The sequence below is a fragment of the Aureobasidium subglaciale genome, assembly GCF_000721755.1.
Source record: "Aureobasidium subglaciale EXF-2481 unplaced genomic scaffold scaffold_2, whole genome shotgun sequence".
Lineage (NCBI taxonomy): Eukaryota > Fungi > Ascomycota > Dothideomycetes > Dothideales > Saccotheciaceae > Aureobasidium > Aureobasidium subglaciale.
In genome coordinates this window covers 964,130-978,249 of record NW_013566993.1, presented here as the reverse complement: position 1 = coordinate 978,249, position 14,120 = coordinate 964,130, and the positions used below count along the sequence as shown (strand labels likewise).

Here is a 14,120-nt window from a genome sequence, read left to right as displayed (position 1 = left end):
GCCTATGAAGCTGACAATGTTGAGTCATGAATGAGCTGCAAGGATTGAATGTATGTTCCGGAGATAGATTGCTTGTACATAGAGGAGTGCAGTGCAAAAAGGTGAATAATATACAGAAGCAGGGTCATACCAGCAGTGTGTTGGGAGTGAGGGAAGCATTGCCCCGCCAATGACATCATACAATCAAGCTCGTGAGGATCCAGCCACTTCCACGTTCTCTCTACGAAACAAACCTTACAACCGCTATTATTGCAACAAGATATAATCTCTATTTGCACCCCAAAAGTATGTGAGATTGTGAAGAGAGCGACACCACTTCCACTGACTTCACGTCTTGCAGAAACTCAACCATGTCTTACGGAAACGATCGCTACGGTGGTGGTGGTGATGACAGCAACTACGGTGGCCGCGAAGGCTATGGCGGCAACGACAATAACAAAAGGGGTGGCTACGGCGGAGGAGGTCGTCAGGAGTATGGCAACAACTCCCAAGGCGAGTTCGGTGGACAAGAATACGGCGGTCAAGGCGGCCGTCAGGAAGGCGGCTATGGCCAAGGCAACTCCGAATACGGCGGACAGCACCGCCGTGACGACGAGTCCGGATACGATCAACGCAGAGACGAACTGAGAAACCACGGACAATCAGGTTACGGGTGAGTGCTTCCTGCTTTTGAAAGCACGAATCGTATAGGGCTGACCGTACTCAAGCTCCGTCGCTGGTCCTGGCGGATTCGGAAGAGGCCAGGAGGGCTACGGAGGTCCCAATTCCAACAGTTCCGAGAACAGATACGGCTCTGGTCACAATGAAGGCGACCGCTACAACAGTGGCAACAACAACAATGACGAAGGACGCTACGGTGGTGGCGGCAACGGTGGTTACGGACAATCTACTGGCACCTCGTACGGCGATGTTCCCGGCGGCTCGGACGACTACTCATCTGCAGCTCACACTGCAGCCCAGCACGCCGGCGGAGCTGGAGACACAAATCTGTTCAGTGCTGCCCTTGGTATGCTCTCGGGCCATAAGGCGAAGCAGGAAGACGTCGACGAGGACGACGCCATCAGACAGCATCAGCAATACTACGGTGGAAACGGCCAACCTCAGCAAGCCAGTTCCGGTAGCATGGGCTCGGCTGCTGCTATGCAGGCCCTCAAGATGTTCAACCAGGGAGGCAGCTCTTCTGGCCACGGACCCAAGAGCCAGAACGACTTCATCGGACTGGCCATGTCTCAAGCTGCCAAGCTGTTTGGTATGTGTAGACATCATCTGTAGCAGATCACCTCGCTAATTTTGATGCAGATCAGCAAAGCTCTCAGGGCAACGTGCATCAACAGGCTTCGAAGCAGGATGCCGTCTCGTCCGCAGCACAAATGGCGCTGAAGATGTACATGAAGAGTCAGGGCGGCGGTGGCAACAGCAGCGGTGGTGGTCTCATGGGTCTCATGAGCAAGTTCATGTAAGCATGAATCAGAAGGATACCCTCTAACATAGCTACGACACTGAGAATACCATCACTCTTCCATCAAATTGTTTGGGCAAGACGTGAATCGAGTGCACTGTATTGATGAAGCGGCCGTCACGTTATGGCAGGTCGACGCTGCTCCAATCCTTTGTTTGTATGTCTCAGTAGTCAGTATCAGCTCATTGCGTAGGATTGCAAAACCATCTCTCGATTCGAATTGCTATCGGCCATCTCCAACCGCGCGACTCTTCAGCTTCAAATACCCTTTGTTGCCATCATCAGTAGTCATGTCATCAGACTCAGGGATGCGCTTCGCCGAGGATGAGCTGGCTGGAGCAGCTGGTCGCGAGTTTCGAGAGCCGCCCACCAGTACTGCCTCCTCTTGTTCAAAGTCATCTCCGGAAATGACCTCCCATTCTGCCCCTGACATGTCTTGAAACAGGATTTGCTTGATCTTGTCGAGGAAGCGAGCAAATGACGCCGCTCGCCAGTTGCGCATCAGGTCGAGACTTTCAACCGCGGTAGAGGATTGACGAACAGCGGCATGAGAGAAATGACCAAAGGGCTGACCAGTACTTGTGGGATGATCCGGGTCGGCTGGCTGAGGGGTTGGGCTTCTACTAGTGTGTTCACGGAAGAGTGTATAGAGATTCAGACCCAAGGGACAAACGGCTTGGTACGCACTCGAAAGGTTGAGGCCTTGAGAATTGCAGAGCCATGCAACGTTCCAGGCTAGTAAGGAAACACCTTCAATGAACAGATTGTACCTCGCGGGATCCTCCTTTGCCAAAGAGACCAGTGGACGATCCAGATGTAGAAGACGGGGCTTCGGTAAAGAGCGTTGATCCAAAGTTCGCGAGGAAGACGGAGTAGACGAGGAGCCTGGGAATGGAAGTTGAAAGCCCTGATATGAAGATTGCAAGGAGAAGATGGTGGGATGAGGATAGCTTGCGTGAGGAGGAGTGATCTCGGCTGGAAGGCGGACAGACAGATAGTGACAGCACGTAATCAACAGACGGCATACGTTGGCTAGCGACGCATTGATGAGCTGAGATTTGGCAGAATTGAGGTGGCGCAAATCGACGATGGAAATGCCGCCAACAGCGTAGTCGTGCACGATGTTACCATCTGGCATACGCCGCCTTTTCTGCTGCAAACCAGCCAGCCTTGTGGTCTCTTGACACAACTTGGTTCTACCTTCGAGGGTACGTGCCTCTACCTTGGCGAGTCTACGCTGACTCCGGCGGATACTTGCATGAAGTGGTTCAAGTAATTGAGGCACGCGGCTCTTCATCTCTGTCTTCTCGCGCACTATCTCGGCATGTCGCTCCTTGATCTCAAGTGCGCGTTTAGCATTTTCCCTGCGAGCTTGGTCTATCTGCTGCTTGAGCAAGCTCAACTTGTCATTGATGACGGCGCAGCGCTCAAGAGTAGTCTGACTCTCTCGCAGGACCTGGGCATGAGCATGCTTTCTTGCACTTTCGGTGGTAAACACCAGCTCCGAAGAATGTAGCGGAAGGTCTGGAACTGGCAAGACGGTGCAGCTGACCTGCTTGTGCAGCGAGTCAACGTCGATCAGATCTGTCAACCTGTTCAGCCGAGCCTGGTACACCAGTGCCCGGGCACAAGAGACGCATGTTGGTTGTCCATGGGATGGGAACGTGGTGGAGCATATGGAGCATTCCATTGTGGCCGGTACCCAAGGCCAGGTCCAGTGTGTTTGTGCAGTACTTGCTCGCGCATCGATCGTCTCTTTCTATATATTCTCTCGGACTTGTCGCAGAAAACAGTGCAAGACTCGAGCGTGGCTACTGTGTCACCACGTGTTAAGACTCCGTCGAGAAAGAGGGCACTCTAGGGGCGTGCTCGCATGACACTTGAATATATAATCACAGGCGTTGGTGAGAATGTTCGAGTTATCTTTGAACGTCGGTCACGCTTGACCAGACACGTCACAGTCCGGTAATAGAGGCCCCTGGAGTCCGCGCTACATCATCTACCACTTCGGGAAATACTGTCATGCACCATGGATTGAGACTTGACACAACGTGCCAAGCACTCCACGAGCCATCTTATTGTTGATTGGTCAAGACTTCCTGGCCAGAATCACTATGGTGCGGTTACGGGTCGAGGCATTTCTGAGATCACAAGGTGGGGGTCTGCGTACTGCTTGGCCCAATCTCACCGCGTCACGCGTCGCGTCATCCGCGACTGCCTAGCATACAACGTCTAGTTCCGTTGCCCAAAACATATTCGCACCAACGTCCGAGATCCTTGGACAGGTGAGCCCGATATGGAGTCCGGTCACACTACTACGCTGCACGGACAGACCAGCCCTCCGCCAGACGAGAGTGAGGAAGAAGACAACATCGACCCCAAGGATGAACTCAGCCCCTTCGACTGGCAAGCACTTAACTCAGAGTATCTCGAGACCATGGCTCAGTGCAAGACAAACGAGGACAAACACCTTGAAGAATTCGCATCTCTTTCACGATTCTTTGGAGTCTGGGCTGAGACCATCTCCGGACACGAACAGGAAAGAAGCCACGCGCGGTAGGTTCGAAATGTTGTAGAATTGACCTTCTCTAATTCTCTGCCACTCAGTCTCAGGACACAAAGTACCCTGGCCAAGTATCACGAGGGCGAGCTCGAAAAGCGCAGAAAGCATTGTAAGATCAACCAAGCAGCAGTGCACTTTCATGTGTCTTTTCTAACCCGGACACAGACGTGAATGTCGTCGAGGCATTTCGGAATGCTCTTCACATGCTTGGTAATTAAGTTTTTCCAACATACAAGGTTTACTTCGGAAAGCTTTCATGCAGCTATACTGCTTCCGAGTTTCATCTTGCATGCGCTAAAGAGTCCTCTTGCCCATGTCTGTATCTTTGCGTCTGACTGAAAGCGTTGCTGCAGCCCTGTCTTGTACTCCCATTTTTTTGCTTTATTCGATTGCTTTGAAGCTTTATACCCGCTCGTCAGAGTACGCGAACTTTCATGGCTCAGGAAGGCTGTGGATGGTGTGCTCTTAAGCCTAGTCTCTATACAGATTGTACTAGGTCTTTGAAGAATTGAAGTCTATCTCTATACAAATACCGTGACTCGCTTTTTGGACGGGGTCGTCTAGAGCAGAGGATTTTGTCTGTACTCGGGAGCATCACCATCGGTCTTGCTCTTCTTGACCTCCTGATTCTCGAGACTGTTGTCGACGCTGGCGTCGTTCTCGGTGAGGAACTTCTCAGCCTCGAGAGCGGCGATACAACCAGAACCTGACACGGGTTAGTAATTTGGAGATTGATCGACAACTTGCGGATACATACCTGCACTGGTAATAGCCTGGCGGTACTTCTTGTCCTGAACATCTCCTGCAGCAAAGACACCCTCGATGTTGGTGTGAGTAGTTCCGGGCTCAGTGATCAAATAACCGTCTTCGTCCATTTTCAATTGGTCCTTGAACAGGGTAGTGGCCGGTTCGTGACCGACAGCGTAGAAGAGACCGTTAGCAGCGATGTCCTCTTCCTTTCCGGTCTTGATGTCCTTGATGGTGAGACCAGTCATCAGACCACGAGGCTTGTCTTCACCAGTGATCTTGGTAGCCACAGTGTTGTACTTGATCTCGACCTTGGGGTTGGTGCTCAGCCTACGGGCGTTGGCCTTGCTAGCACGGAGCTGGTCCTTGCGAACAAGGACGGTGACCTTGGAGGCCTTCTTGGTAAGGTAGATGGCCTCCTCGACGGCCGAGTCACCACCTCCAATGACGACGAGAGGCTTTTGTCTGAAAATTGGTAGCGAGCCGTCGCAGACGGCGCATGCGCTGACGCCGTTGCCCCAGTATTGCTCCTCACCCTCCAGGTCCAGTCTTCTTGCCTTGGCACCAGTTGCAATAATGATGCTGTCGGCTGTATGTGTCTCTTCCTCGAGGTTCTCCTCATCGCCCAAGGGGTGGAGCCAAAACTTGAAGGGTCTCTGGGAGAGGTCGACCTTTCCGACCGTCTGAGTAACGATCTGGGTACCGCAAGCCTCGGATTGTGCGCGCATGTTGTCCTAGAGCTGGTCAGGTCTGATAGTGCCAACTCGAGATTGGACTGCCACTCACCATCAATGTTGCACCCTGGATGTTCATGAAACCAGGGAAGTTCTCGACCTCATCAGTGGTGGTCAACTGGCCGCCAGCTGCGATACCGAGAGCGAGGAAACCTTCATACAGGACAGGCTGGAGGTCTGCACGAGCGGCGTAGATGGCAGCGGTATGGCCGGCGGGGCCTGAGCCGATGATGACGACCTTGGAGTGCATGTTGCGGGCTGGAGGAGGAGCAAGTGCGCTGGCTTCGCGTGCTACAAAAGGAGAAGATGCGAATGGGAGAGCGAGAGAGGCGCGGAACGGAGTAATGCCTACACGGCGGAGAGTCGAGGCAAACACTTTGACGGTGATTTGTAACTAGGTACTGGGAGATGAGATTCGGGCTGTAGATAAAATGGCCAGAGTTGCTTAGCAATGCTCTGATCAGACCATTCGGGTGCGGCTGCTTCCGTTGATGTGATGATTTTATGTTTCTTCGAGGCGTTTGGACTTTCGTAATCGCGGCCCTATCGAACCGCGCTCTTTTTCTTTCGGCTTCGTTCCAAATCGCGACAGGGACCGAGGCACGTGCTTGACCCATGCGACCTCGGCCGGTCTGCAGCGGACACCGACTCCTAATCGCAAAGCTTGATATTGTGATAACGTGGATCTTATCTGATGTAGCGATTATCATTCGCGTCAAGTCGTTCTGCGCAGTACCAAGGAGTAGAGCCACAGAGAATTGGCCGACGTCGGACATCGACTGGATGAGAGGCTGTCGAGAGGCTACGTAGTAGATCCCGGGTCAACACGCATTGGCCTTCACAATTGATCGTGCCTTTCTCTGATGCACTATGTTCATTGCTCGGGACTTTCTAATCTTCGTTGATCGCACCATCCTTCGCTTGATCCGGTGCATCGTCCTGTGCCTCCTCTGGGGCGCCTCTTTTTCTCAGATTTCCAATACCAAACAACAGGTCATCGAGTTGTTCCCGCTCTGGTGCAGGATGCATAAGCTGATTAGCGTCATGTAGTTTGACGTTGAAGCTCTCAGCAGGCTCCAACTTGGTCTCAAGCTCGTTTGTGCTTATGCTGTAGGCCTGAAGACGAGGTGTCGATGCCTTTGTCACGTTAGTCTGCGCGGTCAAGAGATTAGCTGAAGATTGACATACCTCTGCAACATCCATGGAGACAACGACGATGTTTCCGACCACAGTGATATCCAAGGGCACTCCTGGTAGATTGACGCCAACCACTTTAGGAGCTCTTGACGACAAAGGACTCTGTGAGATCAGGAGACAAGGCAGATTTTCGCAAGCCACCAAAATTGCATTATTCTCGGCCTCTGCATCCATTGATACTGCCCAGAGCCCGGACACCGCAATCGAGTTCTCAGCTCTGAATGTACTTGGCTGGGACGAGAAGAGCGATGTGAGAGCAGATCTGAGGTCGCGCTTGTCCTTCAGCTCGCCAGCTTTCCAGTCCCATACTCCTAACCAGTCGTCACCACCACCGCTTACAAGAAGATCGGTGTTAGGTAGCAGACAGATCTTGCTGATGAACTCCTTGTGTCCTAGACAGAAACGCTCAATGACGTGCGCTTGTGGGGGACCTCGAGAGACTCGGATGTGTTCGTCCCTGTCGGTAGTAATGATGTAGCCACGGGATCTTCCATCCACCATCTCGCTCGCAAATTGAACGTCAGTCAGCATGGAGACGTGTCCGAGGAGTAGCTGGTGCTCAAACTTGGGTCCGTCCTTGACTTTGGCTTGCAGATCCTTCTGCTTCATCTGGTTCTCAAGTGCCCTGCGATTACGGCCTGAGTGGACAGTCAAAGTGGTGGCTGCTGGCACGTATTTCTTCTGTTCACCGTCTTCCTTCATTTCCACCTTGGTGCTCTCTTCAGGCTGCTCGGTGGTGGCAGATGGGAACAGAGGTAAGGAATACACATCTCCAAATTTGTCACCACACAGGATTGTCTTGTTGTCAGGAGTCACTAGAACAGCACAAGGGCGTTTCGGCATAGTTCTTTTCCGACGTTAGTCGCGTGAATGGGGAGAATGAGATGGCCGGTCGTTACCTTTCGCTTAGTTCATTGAGCTTTCCGCTCTCGGTAACTTCAAGAACTCTGACTGACTTGTCATCAGTTACAACAACTACATGCTTGTTGTCGGCTGCGACTGCTAGCTTGATAACATTTCGCACTGGCGCCGCCTCTGATTCCAGTTTGCGTTTCTTGCCAGCAGGGCCGTCTGATTTGACCTCGATCTAGTAGCCGATTCAGCAAGCGTTCAAGCAGCAGAAGCTAACTAGGGTCTCCGATCAGCCAAACTGCGGAACTCCCTGTTTGAACGATACTCACTGAGCTGTTGTTCGTTTGCTCTGGCCATTGGGCTACAATTGAGCCGTCTGCGAGTTTCACAGATACGATGCGAGAACCACAAGCAGCCAGCAAGAGACCCTCAGGCGCAAAGTCTTGGGACTCACAAAGGGCTGTGAGCTGATAGGGATGATTCATTGTCCAGATGTTGCACAGGAGTGAGCACGGCTGCAGAAATTGTTCACTTGGGTGGGATATGCGGCGAGCCAGATCGATGGCCCGAAAAAAGGTATGGTCGAAGCTTTGGAAGGTCGGTAGTCGCCGACGCCAAGGCCGACACCCACAGACAGCAAATTCAGTCGCAGTCTGGCAAAAGGTCAGAATTCGGAGAGATCTTGAACCACTACAACCACTCTCTACAGGAATTTTCCAGACTTCGCCTGAAACATCCCTAACTCATCGCAAGATAGCAGAAATGGGGGGCAAGTCAGCAACCAAGGCCGTCTACTTCGACAAGCTGAAGTCTCTTCTTGAGACTTACAAGTCCATCTTCATCGTCACCGTCGACAATGTCTCTTCTCAGCAGATGCACGAGATCAGACAGGCTCTCCGTGGTGATTCCGTTGTCCTGATGGGCAAGAACACCATGGTCCGCCGCGCTCTCAAGGGCTTCATCAGCGAGGCCCCCGAGTACGAGCGTCTTCTTCCTCACGTCAAGGGTAAGTCTGCATGCGCCTAGCGCGACTGCGCATTGGAAGTGCGCGCGACTGACTTTGCGCGCCCACAGGTAACGTTGGTTTCATCTTCACCAACTCCGACCTCAAGGACACCCGTGAGAAGATTCTCTCCAACCGTGTCGCCGCCCCTGCCCGTGCCGGTGCCGTTGCCCCCGCCGATGTTTTCATCCCCGCTGGTAACACTGGTATGGAGCCCGGAAAGACCTCTTTCTTCCAGGCCCTCGGTGTCCCCACCAAGATTGCCCGTGGTACCATTGAAATCACCACCGATCTGAAGCTCGTTGAGGCCGGCAGCAAGGTCGGTGCCTCCGAGGCCACCCTGCTCAACATGCTGAACATCTCGCCCTTCACATACGGTATGGGCATTGCTCAGATCTACGACCAGGGCCAGACCTTCGATGCCAGCGTCCTCGACATTGAGGAGAGCCAGCTTCTCAAGGCCTTCACCAGCGCAATCACCACCATTGCCACCATCTCCCTGGCCGTCAACTACCCCACCCTGCCTTCGGTCATGCACTCCGTTGTCAACTCCTACAAGAACGTCATCTCGGCCGCCATCGAGATCGACTACGAGTGGGATGCCATCCACGAGCTCAAGGACCGCATTGCCAACCCTGACGCTTACGCTTCCTCCGCCCCCGCCGCCGGTGCTGCCGATGCTGCTGGTGACGCTCCTGCCGCCGCTAAGGAGGAGGTCAAGGAGGGTAAGAAATCACAGTTCCAGCTGCACTTCATATTCAAAATGCTAACTTCGTTTCTGCAGAGTCTGAGGAGGATGACGACATGGGCTTCGGTCTGTTCGACTAAGCGTATCGCTTGCCGTAGTTTTTCTAGAAACAGAAAACAAAATCGTCTCCAAAAGAGCATGATGTCTCTCTACTGCCAACGCGAACTGTTTTCACCTTGCAGTCTTTCCATCCGTAAAAGGTCAGTAACACGCTATGTCTTCCTTCTCACATTCATTCGCGAATGATTATACATTTTTAACCCCGAGATCTTCAATGAAGATTAAAACGCAACAACAACACTCTAATTTTTTCATGACGCACATTCACATTTCACCATCGCTTTATCACCTCAACTTTGATAACGAAGCTAACTGAGATGACAGATACAAGACGTGACGTGACGTGATCTATGTTGTGATACGGTACCCATCGTAAAACAGTTTATACTACAGAGACTCGTATCCAAAAAACTTCAAAATACCACTTCCCTCCCAAGCTCTCGCATACTCTTTGACTTGAAACGTTGTCTGTTGCCACATCCGCATGGGTGACTATTCCGCCAACAAGAGGATCGTCTGGTCCGTATGCTTTCATCTCGCCTGCAAAAAGCTTGAGGCTTAGGCTCTTAGCCAGGCCCAGACCTCTATGTGATGGCTCGACATGGAGGGTCGTAAGTGAGGCGTCTAGTCCTAGAAAACCCCAAGCAATCGGTTCGTCGGCTGAGACTTGGGAATCTGTATAGTATATCGCAACACTGGGTAGCTGGCATAGAGTCCTGTCTTGTCGAGGAATTTGCGTGCGCGACTTGACTAGCTCGTAGTCTTTGGGATCGACCTTGCCGTACACATAACCGGGTGGAAGACTTCGAGAACTTATGCTGTGTATGCGTGAGCAGCTTTGCCTGCGATGGTCCTTCACTTCATGCTCTTACCTGTTTTTGAAGTCGAAGATGTATTTTCGATACGGTGCATCGTGGCCAATGAAACTTGGGTCGATGAAGCCCAGGCTCTTGAGAATCTCAGCAGTGGAGCTATGGACGGCTCCAAACAAGGCGACATTCTCGTTATCCAAGTGCCTCTCGAAATGGTTGTTGCTAATGCTTCCATTGCCGTTGGTGCGTACTGAGCTTGCAGCAGCATTTTCGGATCGAGCAGGAGTCTTGAGCTTGCCAATCTCTCGGACCATAGACCTGACTAGATCGTCTTCTTGTGGAAGCCGCGTCGAGTCATTCGCCAGTACTTTATGCTCCCAACTGGCACTCAGCCATACTTCTGTTTCTGGCCTACAAGTCCGATCAACGAATGCAATTATCCAGGGACGGTTAGCCTCAGTCTGGTGAACTGGGCTGGCAAAGTTGATGGAACTGAGCAGTCGAGAATCTGGTGTGAAGTGTCCAAATTGAATGCGCCTGTATAGGGCAACACATGTGGGCATGTACGGTGCAAGCCATTGAATCAGATCCTGCTGCGAGTCACTCCACAACTCAAAGATCTCATTGCTGGATGTCATGTTCCACGTGAATATGTGTGCTGAGCCAATTCACTCCAGACAGGAAAAGAGGAGTGGGAGAAGCAATAGATTGACGACCACGGTATCGTGCTTTGGATAATTATAAATCCACCCGCGGTGCTTCCCGAAATCGTTCTCGGCGCCCAACGCCTCCTTCTGGATATAAAGAGCCCGCCATGGCGTACTAGAAATTGATATCATGCACTTCGAAGACGAGAAACCTCGTGCAGTTCTATGGAATGCCGCAAACGCTACCCACAAGCATAAAAAAAAGGACATCGCAAGGAATTGCCCAGGAGCTGCTTTTGAACACAAAACTACCCGGGCTTTCGTTCTTAATCATAAACGTCGTTTACTGGGAGGCACATTGTACTCTCTCCCCACCTGCGTGCATCTCTTCGTCGTCATCCTCGCCCATACCGCCACGTTGTGCGCGTGCGGACTCACGGTTCGGGTCGACCTTGTCGAGCGAGAAGTCCTCTGTCATGGCGTCCGGTGGAGGGACGTTTTGGGGAGAGCGAGGAGGCAGGACGCTTTCGAGAGCAGCCTTTTGCTCGTCGGTCATGGCGCCACCATCGGGACCGGGCAAGACATCGGGGAACTTGACGTCGAATTGGATGTAGAGGTTGCCGAAGTCGTGGTGCCTGTACGAAGGCATGCCCTGGCCTCTGATGACCTTGATCTCACCTGGTCATGATGTTAGCGTACTGAATGCAAGTAATCAACGGTAATGACTTACCTGGAGAAATGACCTCGCCGGGCTTGATCTCAACGGTGAGCCACCTCTCGTCAAGGTGCTCAATGTAGATGGCACCACCAGCAAGAGCAGTCAAAAGATCAATCTCGGCCTGGTAGAAGAGGTCGTCACCCTTGCGCTGGAAGCGGGCGTGGGGCTTCTGCTCAATCTCGAACTGAACATCACCAGGCTCGACGCCGGGCATCTGATCACCTTCTCCGCGGAAATCGATCTTGGTACCACTCTGCACACCCTTGTCGACGTGGACGTGCAAGACCTTGCGCTCAACTGTGGTCTTCTTGCCGTGACATTGCTTGCAGCGGTCCTTCTCGCGGATGATCTCGCCCTCTCCGTTGCAGTCGGGGCAGACGGTCTGGAAGCGCTGGATCATGGGACCCATCTGGCGCATCATCATCTTCATACCTTGACCGTTGCAGCCTGTGCAAGTCTTGACTGCACCATCCTTACCACCACGGCCATCGCACTTGGGGCACATGACGGACTTTTGCAGAGCAAGCTTCGAGATCTTGCCCTTGTACATATCCTCCAGAGAGACCTTGTGAACGTGGTGAATGGTGCGAGCCTTCTTGGGACCGGACTCGCGCATGCCGCCGCCGCCGCCGCCGAACATGCCGCCAAAGCCGCCGCCGCCGCCAAAGAACTGTGAGAAGAGATCCTCGGCGTTCATGCCACCTCCCATACCGCCTTGCTCGAGTCCCTCTTCACCATACTGATCGTAGAGCTGGCGTTTTTCCGAGTCGGCAAGGATTTCGTATGCGTGTGAGAGTTCCTTGAACTTTTCGGCGGCCTCAGGAGAAGGGTTCTTGTCTAGGCAAGAAGTCAGCCACATGGCACTTGCTAAGAGCGAAAGACGGCTACATACCAGGGTGGTACTTCAAAGCGCCCTTGCGGTATGCCGACTTGAGTTGAGCCTCAGATGCGCTGGGGTCGACGCCCAGGGTCTCGTAGAATTTCGTGTCCTTGACCATGATGCAGGTGTGGTGGAGTGTGTGTGATTAATCCAAGGGGCGCGCCGGCAGAAGTGAATGTAGAAAAGGCTGGAGGGGGTATCAAATCAACAGATAAAAAGCCAAGGTCTGGAGTTGGAGCGTAGTAAGCGCAGGCTCTGAGGTCAACAAGAACGTTTGGGAAGGCGATTGATTTGACCGACAGCCTTTCTAGAGCCTTCGATGATTTTCTGCCGACCGCCGGCTCCCAGCCCGCCAAGCCATTCTAACCCTCTCACTCATGCTCGAAGGTCTCACCAAGTCCACTCACTCTGCATCCGCGTGCTTTGAACGATGTTGAAGACGGGCATACCTCGTGTGACAGAAACTTGTGTGATGTAGCAAGCATAATGGTTGCAGCGGATTTCATCAGCTCACTCTTGCGAGACTCTCTGCCCGGCCGAACATGTTTCGGCTCCAATTGACTCCATAACGTGATTACGGCCTTGCATTCTGAATTCTTACTACCGACCATAGTCAAGAAAGATCCCGTACTTCTCCATACGGTGTCTGCTCTTGATATAATCGTTAGCAGAAGGGTTATCCACTTATCATGAAACTATCACCGGCTTCGGGGACTACGAGCCGTGAACTACAAAATCTGTCATCTGGGGTTCTGCTTTTTCCACCACTATCAACTATACCTATATATCCACGCTATACTAAAGATGGAGAGCGACATTGGTTTCCAGGCTGCTCTTGAAGAGGCCAGAAAGGGTGCCGCTGAAGGTGGCGTACCGATCGGTGCTTGTCTCGTTTCGGTATGTGTGACTGGAGCTGCTCGGTGACGTTCTCGCATCTCTGTTCAATTTGGCTTGCGGTGCACTCCCATATGGCATGTCGCATCTGGGAAGGTGTGCTTAAAGAACTGGAACTGATACTGCCGTGCATGCCTTCGTATATTCGCTGACTTGCTTCATTCTAGGCAGATGGCAAAATCCTGGTAGGTTCCTGATGCTGTTGGTTGAAGCAACACAACTGACATGTCGCTCGCTACAAGGGCCGTGGGCACAACCTGAGAATGCAAAAGGGCTCACCCACAATTCACGTATGTATCTGGATTTCACACGAGACATGGCACAATACTGAGCAAAACAGGCAGAGATTGGTGCTCTTGAGAACGCTGGCCGTCTTCCAGCTTCTGCCTACCAAGGCGCCACTATGTACACTACCCTTTCACCCTGCGACATGTGCACCGGGGCCTGTATTTTGTACAAAGTCAAGCGTGTTGTTCTCGGCGAGAACAAGACCTTCGTTGGTGGCGAAGATTACCTCAAGCAGAGAGGCATCGAGGTAGTCAACGTCAATTCTGCCGAATGTGAAGATTTGATGAAGAAGTTTATCAATGAGCATCCCGAGGAATGGTGAGCGTCTCGATCTGACAGTACCCGTCCCACCACTGACACAAATCGGCGTAGGAACGAGGACATTGGCGAGGAGTAGAATCTAGACTTGCAATTCACCAATCGCTGGTCATCATGTTCCTCGCGTGCATATTTTGCTCGGCAGCCTCCAGGGCAGAATTTTTGGTTGCATGTTGGATTCCTAAAGCATCATTCGCAAC

At 52.4% G+C, this 14,120-nt stretch overlaps 8 protein-coding genes across 8 annotated transcripts; 3 read left to right on the top strand and 5 right to left on the bottom strand.

Annotated features, from left to right (window-relative positions):
* Positions 1-1,682: 1,682 nt before the first annotated feature.
* On the bottom strand, positions 1,683-3,149 carry AUEXF2481DRAFT_1892 (uncharacterized protein; the record flags this gene model as incomplete). The annotated part of the gene is made up of 1 exon (XM_013491767.1): positions 1,683-3,149. One exon carries the CDS (start codon positions 3,147-3,149, stop codon positions 1,683-1,685), a length of 1,467 nt encoding a protein of 488 aa, XP_013347221.1.
* A 426-nt stretch (positions 3,150-3,575) lies between these two features.
* On the top strand, positions 3,576-4,279 carry AUEXF2481DRAFT_36372 (uncharacterized protein; the record flags this gene model as incomplete). Its single annotated transcript, XM_013492020.1, has 3 exons — positions 3,576-4,015; positions 4,067-4,131; positions 4,188-4,279. Coding segments are annotated over exons 1-3 (374 nt in total), but the record flags the coding sequence as incomplete, so codon positions are not given.
* Positions 4,280-4,582: 303 nt separating this feature from the next.
* AUEXF2481DRAFT_62415 (uncharacterized protein) lies at positions 4,583-5,753 on the bottom strand (the record flags this gene model as incomplete). Its single annotated transcript, XM_013492133.1, has 3 exons — positions 4,583-4,728; positions 4,780-5,503; positions 5,556-5,753. The coding sequence occupies 3 exons, from the start codon at positions 5,751-5,753 to the stop codon at positions 4,583-4,585; spliced, it is 1,068 nt and encodes a 355-aa protein (XP_013347587.1).
* A 320-nt stretch (positions 5,754-6,073) lies between these two features.
* On the bottom strand, positions 6,074-7,791 carry AUEXF2481DRAFT_397923 (uncharacterized protein). Its single transcript, XM_013492283.1, has 3 exons — positions 7,600-7,791; positions 6,692-7,547; positions 6,074-6,640 (listed from the first exon to the last, which is right to left on the bottom strand). Exons 2-3 carry the CDS (start codon positions 7,541-7,543, stop codon positions 6,395-6,397), a joined length of 1,098 nt encoding a protein of 365 aa, XP_013347737.1. The 5' UTR covers positions 7,544-7,547; positions 7,600-7,791; the 3' UTR covers positions 6,074-6,394.
* A 523-nt stretch (positions 7,792-8,314) lies between these two features.
* On the top strand, positions 8,315-9,383 carry AUEXF2481DRAFT_45936 (uncharacterized protein; the record flags this gene model as incomplete). The annotated part of the gene is made up of 3 exons (XM_013492090.1): positions 8,315-8,558; positions 8,627-9,280; positions 9,340-9,383. The coding sequence occupies 3 exons, from the start codon at positions 8,315-8,317 to the stop codon at positions 9,381-9,383; spliced, it is 942 nt and encodes a 313-aa protein (XP_013347544.1).
* A 362-nt stretch (positions 9,384-9,745) lies between these two features.
* Positions 9,746-10,813, bottom strand: AUEXF2481DRAFT_26300 (uncharacterized protein; the record flags this gene model as incomplete). Its single annotated transcript, XM_013491905.1, has 2 exons — positions 9,746-10,181; positions 10,236-10,813. 2 exons carry the CDS (start codon positions 10,811-10,813, stop codon positions 9,746-9,748), a joined length of 1,014 nt encoding a protein of 337 aa, XP_013347359.1.
* A 352-nt stretch (positions 10,814-11,165) lies between these two features.
* On the bottom strand, positions 11,166-12,538 carry AUEXF2481DRAFT_1886 (uncharacterized protein; the record flags this gene model as incomplete). The annotated part of the gene is made up of 3 exons (XM_013491766.1): positions 11,166-11,500; positions 11,553-12,377; positions 12,433-12,538. The coding sequence occupies 3 exons, from the start codon at positions 12,536-12,538 to the stop codon at positions 11,166-11,168; spliced, it is 1,266 nt and encodes a 421-aa protein (XP_013347220.1).
* Positions 12,539-12,836: 298 nt separating this feature from the next.
* Positions 12,837-13,999, top strand: AUEXF2481DRAFT_76926 (uncharacterized protein; the record flags this gene model as incomplete). Its single annotated transcript, XM_013492154.1, has 5 exons — positions 12,837-13,317; positions 13,482-13,499; positions 13,557-13,604; positions 13,655-13,920; positions 13,975-13,999. The coding sequence occupies exons 1-5, from the start codon at positions 13,225-13,227 to the stop codon at positions 13,997-13,999; spliced, it is 450 nt and encodes a 149-aa protein (XP_013347608.1). The 5' UTR covers positions 12,837-13,224.
* Between the last annotated feature and the right edge of the window lie 121 nt (positions 14,000-14,120).